This window comes from Drosophila navojoa, chromosome 3, assembly GCF_054131105.1.
Source record: "Drosophila navojoa isolate 15081-1374.11 chromosome 3, UAZ_NAV_1.0, whole genome shotgun sequence".
NCBI classification, from domain to species: domain Eukaryota; kingdom Metazoa; phylum Arthropoda; class Insecta; order Diptera; family Drosophilidae; genus Drosophila; species Drosophila navojoa.
Window position 1 is genome coordinate 21,517,143 of NC_142891.1, and position 23,839 is coordinate 21,540,981.

Below are 23,839 nucleotides of genomic sequence, written 5' to 3' on the forward strand. Positions count from 1 at the left end.
AACAACTAACGTAACGAAAACGACGACAACCGTTATATTTAGCCGCCGCCGAATCCAGTTATACGACCTACTAACACCAACGCACATTACGCACAAATGTAGCCAAAGTTCTTTGCTGCTGGTAGTTGTTGCTGTTGTCCTGCTGTTATTGTTGTTGGCGAATGAAGCAATTTTGCAACTAAACAAAATGCACACAGATCTCGATTTCGGTAACAATATAAATCACAGCAAGTGCGCGTTGCCAATGCGCCGTCAGCAGCAACAGCACTTTTATCAGCACACAACTCGCCCACCCACGCAGTGAATTTAATTAAATAAACTAATAAGTATAACAAACACCAACCAAATAAACAACAGCAAAGTAAGCACCGCTTATTCTTTTCATTTTTTATTTATAAAACCACAGCAAATAGCGAACGGAAATTTTAAATGCATTTTTTGTTTTGGCCGCTCATCACAAGCGATTGCACGGTTGCGGTATATCGATAACTACGTGTTATTTATCGATCGAAACGCAGTTGAAATATAGGCTTTCTGCGCTTGGCTTCGCTTTTAACGTATATGACTATTCTGCTATCGTTTGATTTCAAATTATTGCTTTTAGATAATTGTCGATGGGCTTAAAAGAAACATATCGATAGTATCGCTGCACGTGCAAAAACTATTGGCACGCGAAACTTGGCGCACACGCATAACTAAAAACAAGTAGTAGAAGAAGCAGCAGCAGAGAGAGCGCATCTAATAGGACTGTCAGACGGACGCGCACGTACGTACGGTTTGTGTTACAGCGGCACTTTGCCTGGTCTGCTGCCCTTCGCCGTTCTCTCCATATAAAAAACAAAAGCAAACACGAATTAAATGTAATTAAGTGCATTTAAATTTGATGCTTACGTGATTTGTGTGTGTGTGCGTGTCAATACAAATACAAATACTAAGAGTGCGGTAGGCTCACATTTTCATTTCATTTCGCTTACACAAAACAACCCACAGAAAGGACAATAAATGCTGAAAATTATACAGCTAGTCTCATATGCCTGGCTTTATGTGCGCCCTTTTATTTCGTCAAGTTTAATTTAAGCAATTTCGCGTGTGCCTTTTCGCTTCTCTTTCTCTCCAGCGTGCGCTTGTGTGTGTGTGTGAGAGTGGTGGTTCTGATTGGATCTGCTGTTGTTGCCGTCATCAGTTCTAGTTGGGGCCGCATTTGTTATGTCAATAATTAACAGTAAAACTTATGGAAAAGCCAAATGGCAAAACAGGCAACAAACACTGCGTAGGGCGTGCTACACAGCTGTAAGGCTGTTTTCTAGGGCTGCAATTGACTCGTGTCGCGTCTGTCCAGGGACACCCAAGAAGTTTTTCTTCAATTCGTTTCACTTTTCTTCACTCCTTTTTTTTGTCATGTGTGTCCCCATGTGTGTGTGCCTGTGTGATATTGCGCCTCATTCTTGTGGCAATTGCATTTGGCAATCACACGGAAAATTGATTTTTTGCCAAATACGCGAACATTTTGCAGCATATTTGTATATGACTTGCGTTCCTTCATTTCTTCTTTTTGTTTTTGACCACTTTTCCGCTTGCCATTGAGTATTCCAATTGGATTGTACAGAAGCTGCCCAATTGGCACATTGTGCGTTGCGTTGTCAGATCCCTTCAGCTTGGGTACTTGTCTCCTCTTTTTGTATTACATTAAATATTTAAAGCATATGCAAATTTGAACAGTAGCACCGTAAAAAAGTACCTGCCGCGGCCTTAACGCGGTTGTTATTGTTGTAACTGCTGCTGCTTCTGCTACTCTCATCCATGACGTCGCTCTCTAACCTCCTCAATTTCTTTTTATTCCGTTTTTAGCTTTAGTGTCGTGTAAATCGTTTTGTATGGCAAGTGCTCTGCCCTTTTTATATAAATAAATTTGTTTGTGCCTTTTTTTAATACCTTTTTTGTTAATTATAGAGCATACACCCACCCGCACACATAAACACGCATGTTCACATACGGGTATATAGATATGTAAATATGTATGCAATCAGCGCTCGCTGCTCAATTCAAATGCATTTCGATTGCTTTTGCCTCTCTCTCTTTAAGAACGTCTATGTATATGTGTGTGTTTGTGTGTGTGAGTGCACTCAACTTGTGAACTACGATACTTGAACACCATTTTTCGTTGATTCCTTGTGCCTACACACCTGCATGCAGCTGTTTGTGCTTGTATGCTTGTGTGTGTGTGTTTACTCCCCACCTTAAGTCGTGAACACTGCTTCGATTTGTGCACCAGCTAACCTGCCATGCCCCTGCTCCACCTGTCGACTCCTTCGAGCTTCAGTTGTTCGACACGTGCCCAATTGTGCCGCAACAAATTTACTCCACTTTTTGACTTTTAGCTTTGCTTTTTTCTTTCTTGTACAATTGTCTATTGTGACCTGCATGCCTATGGGTGTAAGTAGGCTTGTGTGCTGCTTTGAAATCCTTACAGCTAAGAGTGACCAGACTTTAAATAGAGTCAAAATAGTAAACTAAAAAGCTAAGGCCATTTTTAAGATATACACACACACATGTATATATCACCTAAATTATTAATTTTCACCTGTATATCTATGATAGTAGTAATTAGAGATTACTTTCAATACTAATTACATTGCTTTTATTATTGCTTTTTTTTTCGCTGTGTCGATATATTTAAATATCGATATATATTCACTTTTCAAAATCTCGGGTATTTTTATTCATCTTTCCCCATCTCAGTGTGATTGTATTATTCTAATTGGAATTGGATTTGCATACTGCCTACAAACACTTGTTTTACACTTTTTCCCTCTATTTGTCACTCTTTCTCTCTTTCTTAGGCATTTGTTTTTCTCGCCATTTACATAGATTTAGCTAATGCGGTGTCTAGTTCCCATTATTGGCCCTTTGCTCAATCGATTGGCAAGGTCAACACCAGCTGCTGCTGCTGCTGATATCCATAGCCATAAACAGTAAATGTGGTTGAGAGCTTGTTGTTGTTATTCACTGGACGCAATTAAAACTTGTTGATTGTGGGCGACTTTCATATTGGCTGTGAGAGAGACATACAATAAATGTGATTTATTTGATATAGCCAAAGGTAAACTAATCACTATTATTGCCAAGCAAGAAAGAGCCTTTTATAGCTTTAGTTGTGTGTCAAGCAGACTTAAGACTCAATTTAGTACAAAGTATTAGATTTAGTTCAAGCTATGCTGCATCTCGAGCAGCAACACAAAATGTCGGAAAACTAAAAAAGTTTTTCTTTTGAACATATATATAGATATTAAAGATTAGTATTTTTAAAATGTATTCACAAAAATTAATTTTGCTTAATTTGTTTTTTCTTTCTTTGCAGAATCTGCCAAGGCGATCAAGTGGCTAAAAAAGTTTAAATAATAAATACAAGCAAAATAAATTTAATTGCATACAAAAAAAGTTGATAGAAAAGTGCTCAAAGTGAAGAGAAAAAAATAATATTAAAGAAGAAAAAAAACACCCTTTTGTCGAGGGTGTGTGCGTGTGTATGTGCAAGTGTGTGTAGTTGCTCGAGTGCGTGTGCGTGAGGAGCTGTAGTCGTCGTCGTCGTTGCTCTCGTCCTCGTCCTGACTGGAGCCCCGAGCCAAAGAGTCGTCACAACGTCGTCGTCATCAAAGCCCACGACATCAGCCGCTGCTGCCGCCGCCGCCGCCGCGTCCAAGGTAAAAACACAGCGTCAAGCATCCACACAGAGTCCACCACCAGGAGGAGCAGCAGCAGCAGCAGCGGGATCAACAACAGCTGCAACAGCAACAGCACGCAGCGGCGGACGCAGCGGCCATCGGCGTCGCAGTAGCAGCAGTAATCCAAACGCCGGCAACACGAAAGCGACCAGCGGCAGCGGTGGAGCTGGCTGCGCCGGCGTCGCTGGTGGCGGTGGTGGTGGTGGTGGAGGCGGTGGTGGCGGCGGCGTTGGAGTTGCTGGAGGCGGCGGTGGCACGGCCAACATTAAGCAAAGCGTCAGTCGCAATAGCAACATACGCAGCAGCTCCTCCAACAGCACCATGGCATCGGCCAATCATCGAGGCGGACGCGCCGGCATCGCTGGCGCCGGCGCTGGCGTTGGCGATGGCAATGCGGCTGGCTTGCAGTTCGGCTCCGCCTGGTTTCAGCGCAAAATCAATCTAAGGCCGCAGCATCGCGGCGTCCATTTGGTCACCGAAGAGATACTTAGACAAATGCCGGAGCTGATGCAATTCTCTGTGGGATTATGTCACATGCAAAGTAAGTAGAGATGATTCCTATAAGAAATTTGAGAGGATAAGACATACGTAGGTGTTTTATTATTTTAATAATCAATGAAAAATGATTATTTCTACTACAGTTCTTGAGATTATGTAGAAACATACCTAAATTACATAGAAATAATGTCTAGATAGCCCATGCTAAATTAATATATGAATAGTTTTGTAGTGTTGGTGCTTGACAAGTAGGGATGATATATATTGTATCATAGGGACAATTTATATGTATAGCTCTTTATAGATTGGTACATGATAAATAAATTCTAGGTACAAGTTAAATAAAATATTTATATGATCATTAGAAAATGTTCAAGGAAAATTAAATTCAATAAAATATATTATAAAATAAAAAGATAGAAATCGAGATAAGTATGTAGTTATTATTTGCCGTGCACCGAAAAATTACGCTATAAAGTACATGTTACACAGTCTATGTCGTTAAAGAGCACTTGCGAACAAGTCTTGTTAAAGAATATCTAAAATTCTACCTCTTAGAAACGACATACTAAAAACTAAATACAGAAAAATAGAAAACAATTTTTACATGTTGAAAGCGCAATAATAATAGGTACACGTTAGAATGAAACATGTAACACAAATGAATTAGAGCTATTCGAGGGTAAAATCAGCAGTGTATCTACTTTTCAACAAAACCATTTCATTTGACAGCCGAGATTAGAAATAGAACTTGAAGCCAAGCGGCTTTTGGCTCCAAAGTTCAGCTGAGCAAACAACAAAATGTAAAACTTGCTAAGCGCAAAGTACGAAAATATATGTACATACACAAACATACATATATGGAAATGTTGCTAAAAGCTAAAAGTTACGTTTCAACAGAGACTTTTATACATACATATATATAAATGGATATATTGTCAGCAGTAGGATAGTTCATTTGGCTAAAGGAAGTAAACTGGGTTAAGTGACAAAGCGCATAGATTCCTCTCCGGTCTCGTGACCCCTTAGTCATCGGCTTTGTTGAGTGCCGAAAACTACGTTGACATCGATTTAATTTGGCACAAATTGTCGACTCTATTGCTGCATCAATCGACACATACAAAGCAAATGAATTGTCCACATTCTCATTGACCACTCGATATTCAAGTCCAATGACAATTTGATTTCTCGATGCTTGGGTATATGGCTAAATATTTAGGAAAATTGTCAGTTCATTGTAGATGCAGAGATGCAGTTCGCAAGGCTAACGTAACTGTAATTCAATGCTTTAAATCAAATGCTGTAATTGTTGATTGTTTGATCTAATATGAGCTTGGGACATTTACAATTCAATTTGCAAGCTGGTTCAAAATTTCCTTATATCAGTAAAATTTTAGTCTGGCAGTTGACTTTAATTGTAGTCCAAATTGAAATGCTTAGACTGCTCTTAGTTCAGGAAAATTTAAGGATGGGCTTGGCTATTGATAGCGAAAGGAGCCAGGCAAAGACTCGAGTAGATTAACTTACAAGAGGAGAGAAAAGTCGTGAAACAAAAATTCAAAAACAAATATTGAGTCTATTGATATCTTATGAGAGAACATTTGAGAGAAACTTGAGATATTCCAAGTGAATTGAAGGATCTTAATAAATGCTAAAAGTAAACACTTACCGTGAACTTGGCATATTTACAATGAAATATATTTTTGAATCTAACAATAAGCTTCAATAATATTGCTGGCATCAGTCAAACAAACCACATATCATTTGTCACATTAGCATACAGATCTTATATATAATACATTATATACCATGTACCATGTATAAACTGTTGAAATACTGCTCCATAGATGGATTGCAATGACAGCTTAGCTTAGCTAAGCTGCACTCTACACTCTGCACTATTTTCCCATCCAAATTCCTGTGGCCCAACGACTTCTGACAGCATCAAATGCGACAATAACAATAGCAACAACAACAACAACAGCAGCAACAATGAGAACAACAAATACGTGAGCCTCGAGCATTTGCGGTCTTGTTGACAGTTTGCATTACAATGGCAGGACGCGCGTTCTCAGTGCCGAGAGCTGAGTTTCGTTTCAGACATGGGCAAATAAATAAAATCGTATCATAAAATGCCAGTTGGAGCAGCCAGCAGGAGGTGCAGGGCGCCAGGGGCAGCCGGAGGGGGAATTGGGGCATAGTTTTGGGCCGCTTAGATGGAGCCTCAAAGTGAAAAGCAATCGCAGTCGTCGTCGTCGTCGTCAGCGTCGTTTCTCATGTCTTCATGTCATGGCTCTGTGGCTATGGCGTGTGAATGCTCGAGGCAAACTTCTTCTTTCCATCGGCCCCGCCTTCCCGCATTCCTCACCAGGGACTGCCCGTAATCTCGCCTCTCTCCTCCCTCTGCCTGTGCCTGCCTTCCCATAGTGCACACAAATCGTCTTAGCCCAGTCGAGTCTCTATTAAGGCCGTCTCTTTCTCCCAATGCTCTAGCGGCGGGTATTATGCCTTTGTTAATCAATCTGTGTTGAAGAGATTTTTTACTACCACTGCATATACTATTACTGCTTTTAATAATAATGCCAGCTAAAGCACTACGACTACTACTGCTGTTGCCATCTGCTACTACTACTGCTCCTCTCTAATACTTTACTATTTACTACTAATATATACTATATAGTACTTTCGTTCCTCCTAATATCACTCCTACTATCGACTACTATTACTAGTATTACTATTAATACTATTATATACTACTACTGCTACTATTTCTACCATATACTACTATTTTCTACTACTATTACTATCAACTATATTACTAATATTATACACTACTACGACTATCTAATATTACTACTACCATCTACTACTATGTAGTACTACTACTTTAACCATGTACTACTATCTAATACTTCTGCTACTACCATCTACAACTATGTAGTACTACTACTTCTACCATGTACTACTATCTAGTACTACTACTCTACAATATACTACTATCTAGTACTACTACTCCACCATATACTACTATATACTACTACTGCTTCTACTGCTAATAACTACTGTTACTACCTACTTTCTACAACTATTTACTGCTATTACAATCTACTACTACTCATTCTGCTACTATTACTATATTCATCCTCCTATCAACCCTTTCTGCCTTGACTATTTCATGCAAACTTGTTAATTCCCATTAGATCCTATATAGTCACATATGTATGTACGCTTTATGCTCATAGAGCATTCAAACTTCCGCTGGCCCAAAGCATTTGTTCGTGTTATTCTTTCGCTCTTGGCCAAATGAAAAGCACGTGTGTTTATTATGCCCCTTCTGCTCCTTCCTCCATGCCGATTTAGCTCCAGCACGCTAAAATGAATCTCTGTGCTGGGTGAGCGTGTGTGTGTGTGTGTTTCGTATTGTCTGGGGATCCGTTTTGGCTACGTGTGTATTGTGAACTGTAGTAAGCGGAATCTAATTGAGGTCAAGACATGTTTATTGATTTTCTTAAAAGGACTTCCTAATTAGACTCACTTTACTTAAATATGTGAAAGTGCATGTGTCTGTGTGTGCGAGTATTGTCTGAGTCTGAGTTTGTATGTGTGTGTGTGTGTGTCAGGTCCCTCTCGAGCGGCAGCAATACCTGCACCTGTACGTGCACCTGCTTCTCTCTTCCTTTTGTCACAGCTAGGCAAAATTTTGCAGCGCCATCACAAATCAAATGGCAACCTCTGCCCCATCCTTTTTCACCTGCCTGCCTGCCTGCCAGCTCGTCCACCTGCGACCCCTTTACAAAATGGCACAGAAAAAAGTTAATTTCAAAAAATTATTTCAAAGCAACCTTGCCATATGTTTTTCTTGTTGTCTTTTAGTATTGACCTCAATACACTGTCATTGTTTCAATAGGCACCAAAGGCAAAGGGAAGAAGACAACAACTGTGCGAAAGAGCTAGCTAGAGATAGAGGCCAATTTTAATGGTAACTTATTAAATAGAAAATACAACAGAAAATTCGATTCAAATAATTCCAAACAACATAAAAGTGGACAGGAAAAAATAAATAAAATGAAAAAAAGGTTCTTTGAATCAAGATGCGCTATAAAAATGAAATGTTTTCCCTTGCTTGAAATGTATAATGCTCTTATGTGAAATGCTTCCGGTAAATTGCTAGCTGGAGTTTCCTTAGCAAAACTGGTAAAATTCCGTGAGCTAAATTATATGGATGGAAAACAGCTAGAAAAGCAGAAAAGTTGATGTAACCGCAATGTGAAATATGTTTGATCTAGAATGTGCCCTGTCTTAAGGCCTTAGATTAACATCTAGAGGGAACCGAATATAAAGATCTTACAGTCATTGTTTTGTTCAAAGCATGATATACACAGAACAAAATGTATAGCTAATAAAACAAGTAAGAAGACTCTAGTCGAGACTGCTCGACTAGGAGATACCCTGAACCCTCCAAGCTGATATTCTTATCATTCTGCACTTCTTTTATGCACGCACACACACTTACACATGCATCCACCCTCACGCGCCCGCGCTCTGCTAACTACGCAGTAAGCAGCGACTGTGCTTGGGCTGCGCTGCAGTGTGGGCAAGAGTATGAGAATTTACTTGGTGAATAACTTCTTTTGTAAACATACGATATTAATGAAATTTTCTGGGCGTAATTATATGGTCAAAATGTGTGTACATTCCGAAGCACAAGTCTCTACTACTTGAAATGCGTTTTTTACAAATTGGGGGCGAAGGGGGCGTGGCATCCAAAATCTGTTGATTACAAAATGTTTGTATTCATTATCTGTATATACACAGTAAATCTGAAGTCTCTACGTCTAATAGTACTCCGATAAGGCTCAAAAAACAAAATCAATTTTTCGATTATTCTCGATAAAAAAGTTATCGGATGAGTTATCGAAAAAATAAAGCAAACTCGTACTGCGTATGGTATACACGAGTATGCACACAAAATTTCAGCTCTCTAGCTCTTATATCTTCTGAGATCTCGGCGTTCATACGGACGGACGGACGGACGGACGGACGGACGGACGGACGGACGGACGGACGGACGGACGGACGGACAGACGGACAGGGCTATATCAACTCAGCTCGTCGTGCTGATCAAGAATATATATACTTTATGGGGTCTGCGATGATTCTTTCTGCCTGTTACATACTTTTACACAAAAACATTATACCCTGATTTCCCATTTTCAATGGGTTCAGGGTATAAAAATAGATGTAAAATAAACTGAAATTCGGAATATCTGTGTTTGTAACGGAGTTACTTCCCCATAATATATAGCTCAACCTAAATAGACTGTTTTTCGCCCTTACATGATACTCGATTGTTTTTGCAACAGCTTTCGTTGCCTGGGGGAGCAAATTCGTTGGCTCTCTAGCAAATTGCTGCATAATCGCAAGATCATATAAATGGCTCAACTTCAATTTATAACCCGAGCATATTTTTCAAAGCCAACAACAACGACGCCGACGACGACGACGACGACGACAAAAAGGACTCCCCAATGTCCTGTGCGTAGTCGAAAGGGAAGCAACACCAAATAAATCAGCTGAAACCGAAAGTGGGTCTGATGTGGGAGTGTGGAGTAGGGGGAGTGGAGGCTATGAAAGTAACATTGCGACGCTTTAACATTTATTGTGTGTGTGTGTGAGTGTGTAAAGGCGTGGGAGAGGGGTAAATGCGTGTGTGTGTGTGTGCTGTGTCCCTTGTATTCGTGACAGCGAAACGTAGCGAAAAAAAAAACAATGGAAATAGTAAAGCAGCACAAAGTAAATCGTTTTGTTTTCGTTTTACTTTAGCCAACTTAAATACCGCTCCGAGCTACGAATAAAATAGCTCATATTATTAACAAATACTGTAGTTTTTGTACTCAGATTTTCCTAGATTTTGCTAAAATAATTGTTTATATACCTTGAACCCATTGAAAATGTTTTTTACATATATTTTTCATATAATATATACATAGATTTATCTCTGATATAGAAATTAACAACCAATAATCAATGAAGAACCTCTCCTAATTATGGCCCGTCAAGTAATGTACTATAAGTAAAATTGTTTTAGTTAAAAGTGCCCGACTATGAGATACCCTCTACACTGCGCAGAGCTTACATTTACATCATTCCATGATTCTTTTGTACTGGAAGGGCTTTATGGACTGAGCTCAACATTCTTATCTAATGTCATCTAGTTTTCTTAAATTTTAACTTGACATAACCTCAATTTCCCGTACAGATCTATTTATTACTCGTAAACATATTCAAAAGTCTTATTTCCGCTGTCTTTTTATCTATCTGATATCTGTTTATAGTTTGCATTTGGAAGGCAAATCTGAAATTCGGAATTTCTTGGAATTTCATTAAGTCTTTCGTCAGCCAAGTGACATCTGTTTGTCCCAACTTGCAGTTAACTAACACGAACTTTGACAGGCACCTGCGAGAACGTGACTCTCTCAGGCTTGGCTGTCGTAGAAAACTTCACATGGCCCGCAACAAGGACATTTGAATCGAAGTAAGGCAAACGATGCCATGGCATCGAAATGTGTGCCATGTATGTGTGTGTGTGTGTGTGTGTGTGTCACACATATTCGTTTCCATAGGTTGCCCCAAGGTTCAGGTAATCCCCTTTGTCTGCCCTCCCTTGCGGAGTCCACGACGTGGCTCCATGGACGAGGTGGCGCCTCTAGCATTAAAAATTGTTTCGCTTATGAGCCGCAAATGCTGCGCCAGCCAATAAATCAATATTATTTATGCAAAAAAAAAAAAGAGCAGAGTCAAAGGCTACAGTAAAAACAACAATAGGAACAGGGCGACACGGACAACAAACCAAACATTTTACGTTTGTTTGCCATGAACAACTTGAACTAGTTCCATGTGACTAGCTGCGAGCATATGTGTGTGTATGGGTCTGTATGTGTGTGTGTGTTAGTTGTAGGGTCGACTTGTTATACCCTTACTGCAAGCATAGTAATTGCGACGCTTACTGTGTTTATGGCATAGAGCCTCATAAAGTATAGTTCTCTGAGCTCAGTTTATGGGAAAGTACGATATTTATACAAAAAGTCGCAAGAGACAGGTTCGTTTCATATGATGAAAATAATTAGCTTAAGGATACTCTAATTAAAATCGGGAACTCTATATGATTAAAAAATATAAAAATTTTTTGTTAATATAATATATTTATAGGAATTCGTAGCTTCACATTAAATGTGCTGAAAATTGTCTCTCAAATAAAAAACTTTCTTTGGAAATTTAACCTAATCTCCTACTAACATTAGTAGGTATTTAATATGAAAACTAAATGACTTCTTCTAATATTATTTTTATAAAAATTAGAATATATATAGTATGTATATTAATCTGTTCTTATTTTTTTTACTCATAAGTTTACAAACTTGTATCTCTGCAAACAAAAACTCCTAGTCGAAACGAAGAGAGCGGAATAGGATTTTTCAAACCTAGTTTATATATTTAATTTCTAGCTGTGGTCCCTTGTTTCAAGTATATCTGCCATAGGTCTGTTCAGCGAGTGTATGAAGTCTTCCGTCATATGACAATAGTATTGCCTCTTTTTGTTTTAATGAGCGGTTAGCAGGTGCGCTTGCACCTGGCCTCTCGTGCTACTTTTGCCCTTGCTGCCACCTGCCCATCCGCCATCCGCCAGCCGCTCTTGTTCTCCAACTCCTGCCCCAGCTGCTCAGGCTGCGCTGCGCCTGTAAGCATGCTATAAACATTTTCTCTTTTTTTTCGGCTACTTGTGCTTCAGCTCTTGACCACAAAATGAAGCCAACACGCTGTGTAATAAGGTTGATGAATTTAAGCGTTTCGTGTTGCGTTATATCTTGTAATATGCACACACACACACGCACAGAGGCACAATTGCTACTTATGTATGCACATGCATATATGAATGAATGAGAAACATAAGCGAGCCGCAGTTCCATTGTTCAACATTTGCAGCAGCCGCAGACGCTTTTTCCTCTACACATGTGTGTGTGTGTGTCAGTATTGTGGTTTTATGTATGTATATATATGTATGTATGTGTGTGTGTGGCTTGTGCTTGCTTATGCTGTCAGAATGTTTGACTTTGTATAATAAAAAAGGCCTCTTTTAAAAACATTAGCAACTTTTGTAGTGCCTAAACGCGCCGCTAAATGTGAGAAGCCAACAGCAGCAACAACAACAACAAGCACTCGAAATTTTACATCTAACTCCTACTCACACGCACTCACATGTATACCTTCATATATGTGTCTGTGTGTGCACACACACTTGTAACACCCTGTGCTTTCCCTGCAGTCAACAAAACGCCATCTGCCACTCAATGAATGCGTGGCTACACTGCGAGAAAAATATGTGAGCAGATTAAATTGTTTGCTTAGAGAGGAAGAGATAAGCTTTAAAGTTACACTTTAGTAAACAAATCTAAAATTTGGAATTAATAAGTAGAATAGTTATTGATTTATATGTATAGTGCTCATATAGATTGAAAAATAATCTATAAAAAAAAAGGTTTACTGGAGTAGGAAAATGTAGAGTAATTAAGAAGTATTTAATATAATAATATTGTAGAGTAAATACTTATACAGAAAGTATTCCTAAATGAGAATTTTCCACAATTACTAAAATGTAAACTTTAAAGTTAATAATTGCATCTAAATATATATTGCCTAATCAATATTGTGAGGGTTCAATCCTGCTCAATGCTGTTACGTAGTCAATATACATATTTATGCTAAAACGTTATGCTAAACGAAAATGAATATCAGATTAAAAATGAATTATTTCAGCTTAATACTTGAATTATATATTTTTAAGGTCATCTCGTATGGCTTTAATAAATATTTTAAAAAATAATTATATATAATTTGTATATTTTACTAAGCAAGTTTTCTGCTAAATTTAGCGGCAAAGAAATCCACATCTCATAAATATTGCAATCGTAAAGAGTGCGTAATATATTTCACAAAATTTATTGCACATTTTATACAGTTTATACAGTTCTACATTTCTACAATATTTTATTGTTTATTAAGTCGCATGCCCCATTTTTGTGGCAGTGCAATAAAACGTGGCGCTCTGTAAGCTGCTGCCTCCGTTACGCGCTTGCATGTGTTTCCTGAGCGCCTTTAGCACATCTGCCCATTGGCAAACAAGGGCTATGCTACGACGCGTACAAATGTCGCTGCCCTCAGCCTGGCTCAGGCCCCCTGCCTGCTGCTACCATGGCTAAATCATATTAAAGCCGCTTGCTGCTGCTCCAGGCCCTCAAACCCTTTTCCTTTTACAGCCGTTTGTTGTGGCGCTTTGCTGCATGAAAATAGTATGTCAGTTAAGTAAGAGGGGAGGGTGAGCAGGGAGAGAAGCAGTGTTTGGAGAGGTTGCGTTGCTGGTTATTCTACCTTTTTGGCCACTCGAAAGCCGCGATACGCACAATTATGTTAACGCATTAACATATTTATAGTTGGCGCACTTACAAATACATATGCATGTATGTGTGTGATGTCAGTATGTCTGTAGTTAAAAGCCTGCCGGAACTGCAGTCAGCCGCAGCGCCCCCTTCAGCCCCCGCTCCGCTAGCAATATTACCGAGTGTCAACTAATTGCGGTCGCTGCCCGCCTCCTGCCACAATTGGTCTATGTCCCGTCGCCGCAGCCGCCGCCGCCGCCTCCTTCTCGTTCAGCTCCGGACTGAAATCAATTTGCAAATTTGTATAGGGGCTGCTGCCCTTTGGCTGTCAGTTTTGAGTTCATTTTCATTTGCATTGTCCGCTTGTCCATTTGAGATTGTGCCTCCGGCTTGTTTATTTCCTCCCTCCAGCCCGCAACATCCTCTGCTCTCTGCCTCCTGGCTCTGATTCAATCTCTCTCTCTCAATTTGTCGCTTCGTTTTGTCGGGTATGACGTATATACGAATTGAAAGTGAATAGCGGAATGAAGCTTTGCGTGTTACAGGCTATGACAGACAATTGCCGAAATCATGAAGTTAATGTATTCTTTAAATCGATAAATATCGATGTTAACTTGTCAGCGCTTCTTGTAAGCATATCATTTTATTAGGGTCCGATTTAAAGCATACATAAATCTATAAATCCGATTTGGCTGTAATCGATAAATATCGAGTTTGGCAGTTACTTTAGCAAAAATCTATGAAATATCGATTGAACTCCATCTCGTTTTTCTTGAATAATATATAATTAGAATGATTGCTAATTACACTTATGTTTATTTTAATATACTAGATATAGGTAAAGTTTAGCACATACTTAATTTATCATCGATAAATATCGAGTTACCACTAGCATCGACTTCACTTATTCCGTATTCATGTTTAGATATAATAGGGTAACAGCTAGTCCATCACTCGCGCCCACAACACTCTCGACTTATGTTTGTTTGTGTTTGTCTGTCTAACATTCAAATTTCTGTTGTCCATTTACACATGTCCGACATGACATAATCATTTTTTCGGAAATTATTTAGCAAGAACCCCCCAGCAGGACTTGAAACCTAAACTTTGATAAACACAAGCAAACACACAGACTCACACACACACACCCATACATACATACTGAGATAGTCTCTCTTACGCACATAGATCGCTCGGGGGCTTCAAATGACATCTGTGGGATTTAATAATAAACTAATTTGCGCAGCGTTCCACTCATTTGTTTTTGTTGCCTCCACTCTTTTATTCATGAATATGCAATTAGTGTGCAAATTAAAGTGTTACGGCCGTTCTATGGCTCTATTTATTATTAACACTAAATGATTTTAAGCGCTAGTATTCAATTTGAATGCTCGTCGGTCTCTTTTGCTGGCATTTGGCCAATTTGCCCATCTTCGGGCGAGTCGCAAAAACTAGGCTATGAAATTTTTGTCGAAATGCCTCAAAGTCAAACAAGACATGAATTGGTCATGTTTAGCACAAAACAACTGTAAACTGTAGGGTCTACTGTATGTGTGTATGTGTGTGATATGTCAAAGAATTTTTGTTTAAGTTTTTGTGAACTGTGGGCCAAGTGGAGCTTGAAGCGCATTTCGAAGTCCATTTTGGTAAATTTGCAATAAAGCCAATAAATTGTTTGGATTTCTAAAGTATTTACTCTTGGAATAGTTTTTTGTGTATATGCATAGTTTAAATAGTCGCTGTTGGGCTTCAATGCTATCTTTAAATCTAACTATATTAACAAGTAAGAAAGCTCTAGTCGAGACAGCTCGACTACGAGATCCCCTGAACCCTACAAGCAACTGATATTTCAATAATAATTAGCAAACACACACACGCATACAAACAAACACACGCACACACACGCATACAAACAAACACACGCATATACACACACTCACATATACAGGCGATTGCGCTTGGGTTGCGCTGCAGTGTTGGCAATATGACAACTTATTTGTTGAATAATTTAATTTCTAGACGTACGATCGTAATGAAACTTTCAGAACGTAATCATAATGTTAAAATGTATGTGTATACCGAATCACAAGTCTCTAGTATTTGATATACGACTTTTACAAAGATGAGGGTGAGGGGGTGGATTTAGGGGTGGAGGGTAAATTTTAACAAAAACCGAAATTGTATAAAATATATCTTTATATACATTTTAAATTTGGAGACTCTAGCTTGAAAAATGTAGGAGATATAATTTTTTAAGTGATCTTCGATAAGGTTTTTTATCGATAAAAAAGTATCGGAATGAGTTATCGTTTTTTAGTGATAAACTCGATAAGCGCGTGATATGTACGGACATTTTAAAAAAAAGTTTATGTCTCTAGCTCTTATATCTTCTGAGATCGACGCGTTCATACATACGGACGGACGGAGGGACGGACGGACGGACGGACAGACAGACGGACAGGGCTAAATCGACTCAGCTTGTCGCCCTGATCAAGAATATATATACTTTGTGGGGTCTGCCACGCCTCCTTCTGCCTGTTACATACTTTTAACAAAACCATTATACCCTGATTTCCCATTTTCAATGGGTTCAGGGTATAAAAAGAATCGCCTAATATTTCACTCAATTAATTTTCTAAGAATTCAATTCTAAATTCTGAATATTCTATATCAACACTTGAAATACTTTTGTTTCAGTAGGGGATGAAAAATAACGCTAGCCATTCTCACCTGTAATGTGAGAGGCATTTGTTTTCTTACAAAATGTCAACTATGTAACATTTATTTTCTTAGATATTCGATATCTAAAGCCAAATTTTTGATGAAAAAAGAACTAATAATATTTAATTAAAAATGTTAACAAGTTTATTAAAAAAAATATATATTTTAAAATTAACCTAAAAATATATAAATAAAATGGCTTGAAAAGACTAAAGCTAAATAGAAATATTTTATAATAGAATCTTACTTTAAAGAGTTTTTTTTTCTTAAATAATAAATAAATATGTAATTTAACAAATGTGTAAAAAATATTTTAAAATTCTTCAATATTTCCCACATTTTCTTAAAGCTCCATTTGCATGTAGTTTTACGTCATGCACTTAAATGAAAGTCAACTGAAAATGCCAAAGATTTTCCTTTTGTTTTTTAATAAGCTATCTACGAATTAACGACCGTAACAATTGCTTTGTCATATAATTTTATGGAATTTGTAATGAAAGATGATTGAAAATAGCTTTCGCGGCGTGCCTTAAGCTCATTAATAATCTACCACAAAGTTGGAGCTATCTGGCAGAGATTACGATTCGTGTTAAACATTTTGGCTAATTAGCTTTACAGCTCAATTGGAAATGCATTGTATGTTTGGGGCGTGGCGCGCCTACGTAATGGTCTAATAAGCGTTAGCTATTAAATTGCCTATTGGCCAGAGCATTCAAAGTTAAACCACAAATTAATTGACGCCGCATTCACTTTGTCTCATTTGCAATTATTTCTCTTTTTCTTGCAGTACTTCACACCTCGGCGAGTTTAGCGTTAAACGAGAGCTGGGATCCAGACGTCAGGTGAGTCATAACAAGCACAAGATATTCAATAGATGTATATTTAATATATATTTCGATTCACAGAGACGATATGGAAATGATGTTGAATAAAATAGTTCCCGAAGGTTTGCCCTATAGGCATTCGTGCGAAGGACCCGACGACATGGTAGCTATACAAATATATAAATGATATAAATAATATATGGGTATCTTTAATTCTATTCGATCTCTGCCTTACAGCCCGCACACGTGAAGGCCTGCTTTCTGGGCAGCTCACTGACAATCCCCATTACCGATGGCAAACTCTCGCTGGGCACCTGGCAGGGCGTTTGGCTGTGCGAGCATCGCGATCAGGCCGGCAGCCGTAAGCTGGTGATCACACTCACTGGCTGTCCGCGCGAACAGGCCGTACGCAGTCCGCTGTCACCCGTCTCGCCCATCGCCAGTACGTCCAGTTAGGGGCGGCCTCGCTCCACCCGCGACAGCCGGTAATCGCGGGGGAGCGACAATAATGACATCATTTCGTCGAGGAAGTTGATTTTACAAAAGAATTTAGCTAGGGCCACAGCACAGCAGCGAGCGGCGGCGGTTATAGCCGCCGGACATGGTTTAATTGGAGCAACTGCATCCGTTGCGGCACCGGCGCCACCCGGCGCTGTGCCCATCGATACGAAGACGCAGCGTTTGCTGTTGCGGCAGCGTTTACATTTGAATTTGAATTTGAATGTTACCGAAACGCTGCAGGATGGCGTTGATATTGATGATGTTGATGAGGATGTCTGCGACGACGACGATAATGACAATGGTAATGATGATGATGTGGATGACAATAGGACTGCATCCACTGATGATCGAAGCGTTGTCATTGTTGACAACGTTGCGGATGTCGTCGATGCTCAGGGCAGTGGGCGTCGCCGTGTTGGTGATAATCTACAAACCGTCACAACAGTGCCTCAAACCAAACAACAACAACTAAGACATAAGATCACCGCAGCAGCAACAACAACAACAACAACAGAAACAGAAACAACAACCAGCTCATCAACAGCATCTAGCGCATTAGCTAAATTCAATCGTATACTCGAGTCTGCTAAACTGGAACCACATCGGGCCTCGTCAGCGTTCAGCAGCGCAACGCTGCAGCAACGCCTGGCGCTGGCCTATCCAGAGCTGCAACAGCAACAACAACATCATCAACAGCAGCAACACGAGTTGCGACAAATCGACAACCTCCCACGTAGCACAAGTCGTGGCATTGCCGTCGTTAGCACCCCATTAACATTGCAAGCACTAGACACAATAAAAACTAAGACGACGGCAATGTTAGAGCAACAACAGCAACAATTGCTGCAACAGCAGCAGCACGACGCCGCTGATTATACGAAACGAAATGATGTGCATTATTTGTTGAAACAGTTAAATAGTTTTAGTGATATAGAAGAAATAGAAATTGTTGATATGAAGCAAAGACAGCAGCGACAGCAACAGCAGCAGCAGCAGCAGCAGCAGCAGCAGCAGCAGCAACATCATCAACATCAACAGCAGCAGCAGCAAGAACAACAACGCACAAGCAGATCCTCTGCAGCTGCCGCTGCGCCTGCGCCTGCACCTGCACCTACTACTGCTGGCTGCTCCAGCTCCTTGGAGCTGATGCCCATGTCTCGTTCCATGTTGCCCATCGCCTTGGGCTCGCCATCGACACAGTCGCACAAGGGCAACTTTATGGGGCATGCTGGCGAGAGTACGACACGCTTGCAGTTCGATGATTATTTGTTCGAATCGTGTCACTATCTGGAGACAAACTATTTTGCCGCTACCTATCGCACTGCCATGGTCGAGAGCAGCTCGCACGAGTTCCGGCCCTCGACCACAACGCCGACGAGCACACGGTCGGACAGCTTTGAGCTGCACGAACTGGAGCCGCCGAGCGTTATATGCAAGGCGGCACCCATGCTGGACTATCATGCCGCATCTCCGCCGCCCTATCAGGCGGAGGTGCGCATGACCAGCAGCGGCGTCCAGACGGAGCTGACAGTCGAGTCGCAGCTCAGCCATAGCGGCAGCTCAAGCTCCAGCAGTTCGCCGCATGTGCCGCCCTTTTTCATATGCTGCTACACGCCCATCGATCGTTGGCGGGCAAGGCGAATGGGCGCGGCTGCAGCCGCCAAGCGTGCTAATCCAGAGAAGAACGGGCATGCTGTATGACAGTAAATGAATTTATTATAAATACAAATAGTAGAAGCGAAACTAACTAAGCGTCAGCTGCGCTGTTTCATTTGCGATATCAACAAACGATTCCATTTCGAAGACAGTCAATACACAAAACTTCGCCCAATATTCATTTTGAAAGTGTTTAGAACAAAAACATGTACATTTTTTTATACACACACAACCAAACATTCGCACATTTTTGCAATACACTCAACAACAACAACAAAAAAATGATGAAAATATAAAACATTTTGATAGACTTAAAACTAAAGATAAATTTATTGAAAAAGAGTAAAGAGTAAAAACTCATTTGGAAATGTAAAAATAATGAAATGAAAAGCAAACTTCAAGCATGTCATCATAATTATAAATTGTAATTGAATTGTTTCAATCCAATAAAGTACTAAATAAAATTTCAAGCAAAATCGAAATTTGTTAACAAACGCAAAACCACACAGATATTTGTAGCCAGCGAAATGAAGTTGAGAATTGTGAGAGCTTGTATAGTAAGTTGTTTAATAAATAATAATAATGAAAGCTAAATAATTATATAAACTGAACGAAAGAAACGCACAGGCGGGTAGCTCTTTAGGTAGTTCTTTGCTTTCTATGTAAAATTCTAGGAAAGACAAAAAGAGTAAAAGAAGTTTTCTGATATTTAAAAACAATTAAATAAATAAATTCTCTAAAATTCTGGCAAAGATACAAATTTCAGCATCAACTGTGCGTTTCGTAGTCAAAAGTTATGCATTGTGTTTATTCATAAAATCAAACAACTAATGCAATTGTTACAACAATTAACACTATAGAGTATTAAACAATTGTGTTTGAACACTATCTCGCTAATATCAAAATTATATTGCATACTTTTTGGCACAGTGAAGTATGCTATAAATATTATGGCGGAATGTGTAGAATCGAAACTTGTTGGAATTTCGTTTTATGATAAATTTGTTGTATCTGTTAATATAATTTTAAGCATCTTAAGGAAAAGCAAAGAAAATCAACTGGAATTGCTGTTTAGTTTTCATTTATTTATTTTCCTTGCCCTGTCTCTCTCATCAATTGTGAGCCCAATGGAAAGCAATATTAGTTATTAATATTCAGATGACAAAAAACAAATCAGTTGTAGAATTTGGTCAATTTGGTTGGAAATTAAAGTAAAAAAAAAATGAAGAAAACAATGTAAGCTAAACTATTCCATTAAATAATAACTAATACATAGACATAATATCACTAAGCTTAACAAAGACACGCGCTTTAGTTGGAAACAAAATAAAAACAAGTTTGAAAAAATAAAATATTGAAAACATTTTTGATCAATCATTTCTCTGAGTTATCAACTCGAATGTGTATTATTTCTGACGTTTAACAATCTACATAAATAGAGCCTTAAATTTTAATTGGGCATATCATGTGCTGACATAATTGGAATGCTAGCAAATAGTGAAAGTAATTTCAGGTTTTTCAGCTCAGTTCTTCCAAAATAAAAACAAACAAACAAAATAAAACACAATGATACAAAAAATACACAAAAAGAAACCAAACAAATGCCTTTTACATGCCCACACGTACACTAATAGACAACAAACAAACTAAAAACTTAAAATAAGGAAACAAAATAAAAGAAACAAAGAATGTTTAACAACAGTTTAAAAACGAATGGAATAAGATTTGGTTAAAATATTCACAAGTTCAAACTTCACGAGTTTGTTGAATGTGAAATTTGTTAACTGAGAACAATTGTTAAGTGGGTAAAAGTTAGCAAAAAAAATAAATAAATAAGAAGCAAATATGAAGAAAATATCTATTGTTGTATGTTTTATTCTGAAGCGCACGAAAAACATAATAAATAAATAACAGAAGAAAGACATGCAAAATGTAGCTAAAGAAATGTTAAGGTAAAAATTTTTGTAAACTTTTTGATATGTGATGATGATTTAAATAAATTAAAGCCACAAAAAAATAAAAATAAAATAAACTAAATAAATACATAACTTAGCCGTAGATATTTAAATTAACAAACAAACAAATTTATATAAAAAAAAAATACAAAAATTCTTATAAAATAATGTAGCGCAAAGCAAAATTTAGTGCATAATAAAAAATAATAAAAAAAACAAGCTAGTTAAAATACAAAAATAAATAAAAAATTGATTGTAACTTGTTAAACTTTAAGCTGTAGACTCGGCAAGCCGAAGCACATGTCTAGCCCCAAACTGAGCTGCGACAGTTTCCACAGATCTTTTGATTTGTGTTTTGTAAATTTTCGTAAATTTGCAATTGAATTTCATTTCTTATTTACTCTAGGACGGGGCTAAATATCTAGCAATATTCATGGCAATTCAATTGTATTAACGACATTGATAAATCTGAAATGTAAGCAAATAAAAATAATATAAAAAAGAATAAAAAATTTAGTGAGCATTTTGTAGGAACGCGTAGCTAAAAAAGAAAATATAATTAAATAATATTTATTAAATTGAATAGTAATTCTATGTGCATAAGTAGCGAAATATTCAATTGTAAATAGATTTTTAATAAAAACAAGTTTAGTTTTCTTTAACTTTGTTTTAATTTTTTGTTTTTAAAGTGTTAAATAATGAATTTCCACTAAGGCAATATAAGAGTGTTTATAATTTGGTTTCTTAACATTTACAAAACACACAAAGCTTTAAATAATTTAATTAAATCAGATTTTGATACCATTACCATTGATAAATTCCATTGTAGATACAAACTTGTATTGAAAACCCAATTAATTAACAGTTAGTGAGCTAAGTCAATGTCGCCTAATGTGAGTTCTATAAGCATACATAAATTAATATAATAGTGACAACACTCACACACACACACACACATATTTACTATAAACGTGCAACTAAAAATCTAAAGAAAAAATATAATTACATAAAAATATATAAATAAATAAAAGCAAAAAACTACAACAGGCCTGCAACATCACAACACAACATTCACAACACAAAGCTTTTATAAAACTATTTAAAAATATATATTTAAAAAAGAAAACAAAAAAATGTAAAAAAAAAATAATAATCCTGCCAAGTAACATTCGAAATACCTGCTTGATGAAGATACACCCGCTTTTGCTAAAAGAAAAACCTAAAAACTAAAACAAAAATTCAATACAAAAATATATAAAAAGAAAGGCTTAATACGATTTTTATACTTTCGATATAATGATTTTTTATACTAAACGTAAAACTCTTTGAAATGAAAAATAAAAACTGACGATTTTTTGGGGTATCAGCTAAAAAATAACGTATTGTATTTTTTAACAAAAAAAAAAAATAAAATAAAATAAATAAGAAAAAAAATATTGATTTGTTGCAAAAATCGTACTTACAGTCGATATATATATATATAATATACGAATGTAATTATATATATGTATACATATATATAAACCCTAACTGCAACTATGGAACGAGAGCACAAATTTTGTTTAACAAAAATAAATAAAAATCAAATACTAAGAAAAAACTTTTTTTTAATTCCACTCTCAATCACACACACATACAAAATCAGACAAAAATATAAAATCAAATATATACATATTTATATACATATACAAATCCTCAACTAAATACATGAACATGTATGTATGTATATCTAGCTAAAGAATCGCACAAATTGATCACCGATCTTTGCTTAACGCCAACTCCCACTTAAAGACCCGACCCCGGCCCAAACACACACACACATACACACACTTCAAATACAATTTGTTAATTATATCACACATACGCCCACCCACACATATATTTTTCAGCCTATGAACGCGTTATTTTGTATGAGTATTCAATTTGTAAATACATATATATATATATACATATTAAATAATTTTACCTAAAAAAAAAAAAAAAAACAAAAATGAAAAAGAATTTCAAGCATTCATTTAAATACAATTTAGTTTTCTCCTATTGCATTTGTATATGCACAATGTGTTTCAAGTAAAGTAAATGGAGAACATAAATAAATCATGCAAATCGAAAGTTTTTATCCAAATGGAACACATGGTGTATGTCTATTAATCTATGTATTAGATATCAAAACAAAAACTGAACAAACCAAAAAAACGCATACTTTAACGAAGAAAATGTCAACTACAATAAATGAGCAGATGGAGAAAATAATATTAAAATAATAAAAAGAAAACCAAATATGAAAAAAAAAACTAGTGCAATAAATAACAAATTATTCGGTAATAAATGTAAAATTAAATACATTTAAGTAAACGCTTTGTAAAATACATATAAACAATTTATTACAAATCATGAAAAGATAAAAAATGGAAAACAATAAAAAAAATGATTATGAAAAATAATTACTATTGAGTAATAAAAAGCGTTATGCATTGACATTGACACACGTGATTCGATATCTCATCTTATAAGCATAAATCAATAAG

At 37.3% G+C, this 23,839-nt stretch overlaps 2 protein-coding genes and 1 long non-coding RNA gene across 3 annotated transcripts; 2 read left to right on the forward strand and 1 right to left on the reverse strand.

The window, feature by feature from the left end:
• Positions 1 to 566: 566 nt before the first annotated feature.
• On the forward strand, positions 567 to 22,655 carry LOC108658106 (uncharacterized). Its single transcript, XM_030384633.2, has 5 exons — positions 567 to 942; positions 3,359 to 4,263; positions 17,163 to 17,217; positions 17,281 to 17,362; positions 17,437 to 22,655. The coding sequence occupies exons 2-5, from the start codon at positions 4,044 to 4,046 to the stop codon at positions 17,653 to 17,655; spliced, it is 576 nt and encodes a 191-aa protein (XP_030240493.1). The 5' UTR covers positions 567 to 942; positions 3,359 to 4,043; the 3' UTR covers positions 17,656 to 22,655.
• On the reverse strand, positions 1,022 to 2,503 carry LOC108649637 (uncharacterized). The gene is made up of 2 exons (XR_001925442.3): positions 1,739 to 2,503; positions 1,022 to 1,672 (listed from the first exon to the last, which is right to left on the reverse strand). It is a non-coding gene; the product is annotated as an uncharacterized LOC108649637 (long non-coding RNA).
• On the forward strand, positions 18,517 to 22,655 carry LOC115562678 (uncharacterized). The gene has a single exon (XM_089257218.1). It carries the CDS (start codon positions 18,517 to 18,519, stop codon positions 19,399 to 19,401), a length of 885 nt encoding a protein of 294 aa, XP_089113344.1. The 3' UTR covers positions 19,402 to 22,655.
• Positions 22,656 to 23,839: the final 1,184 nt, after the last annotated feature.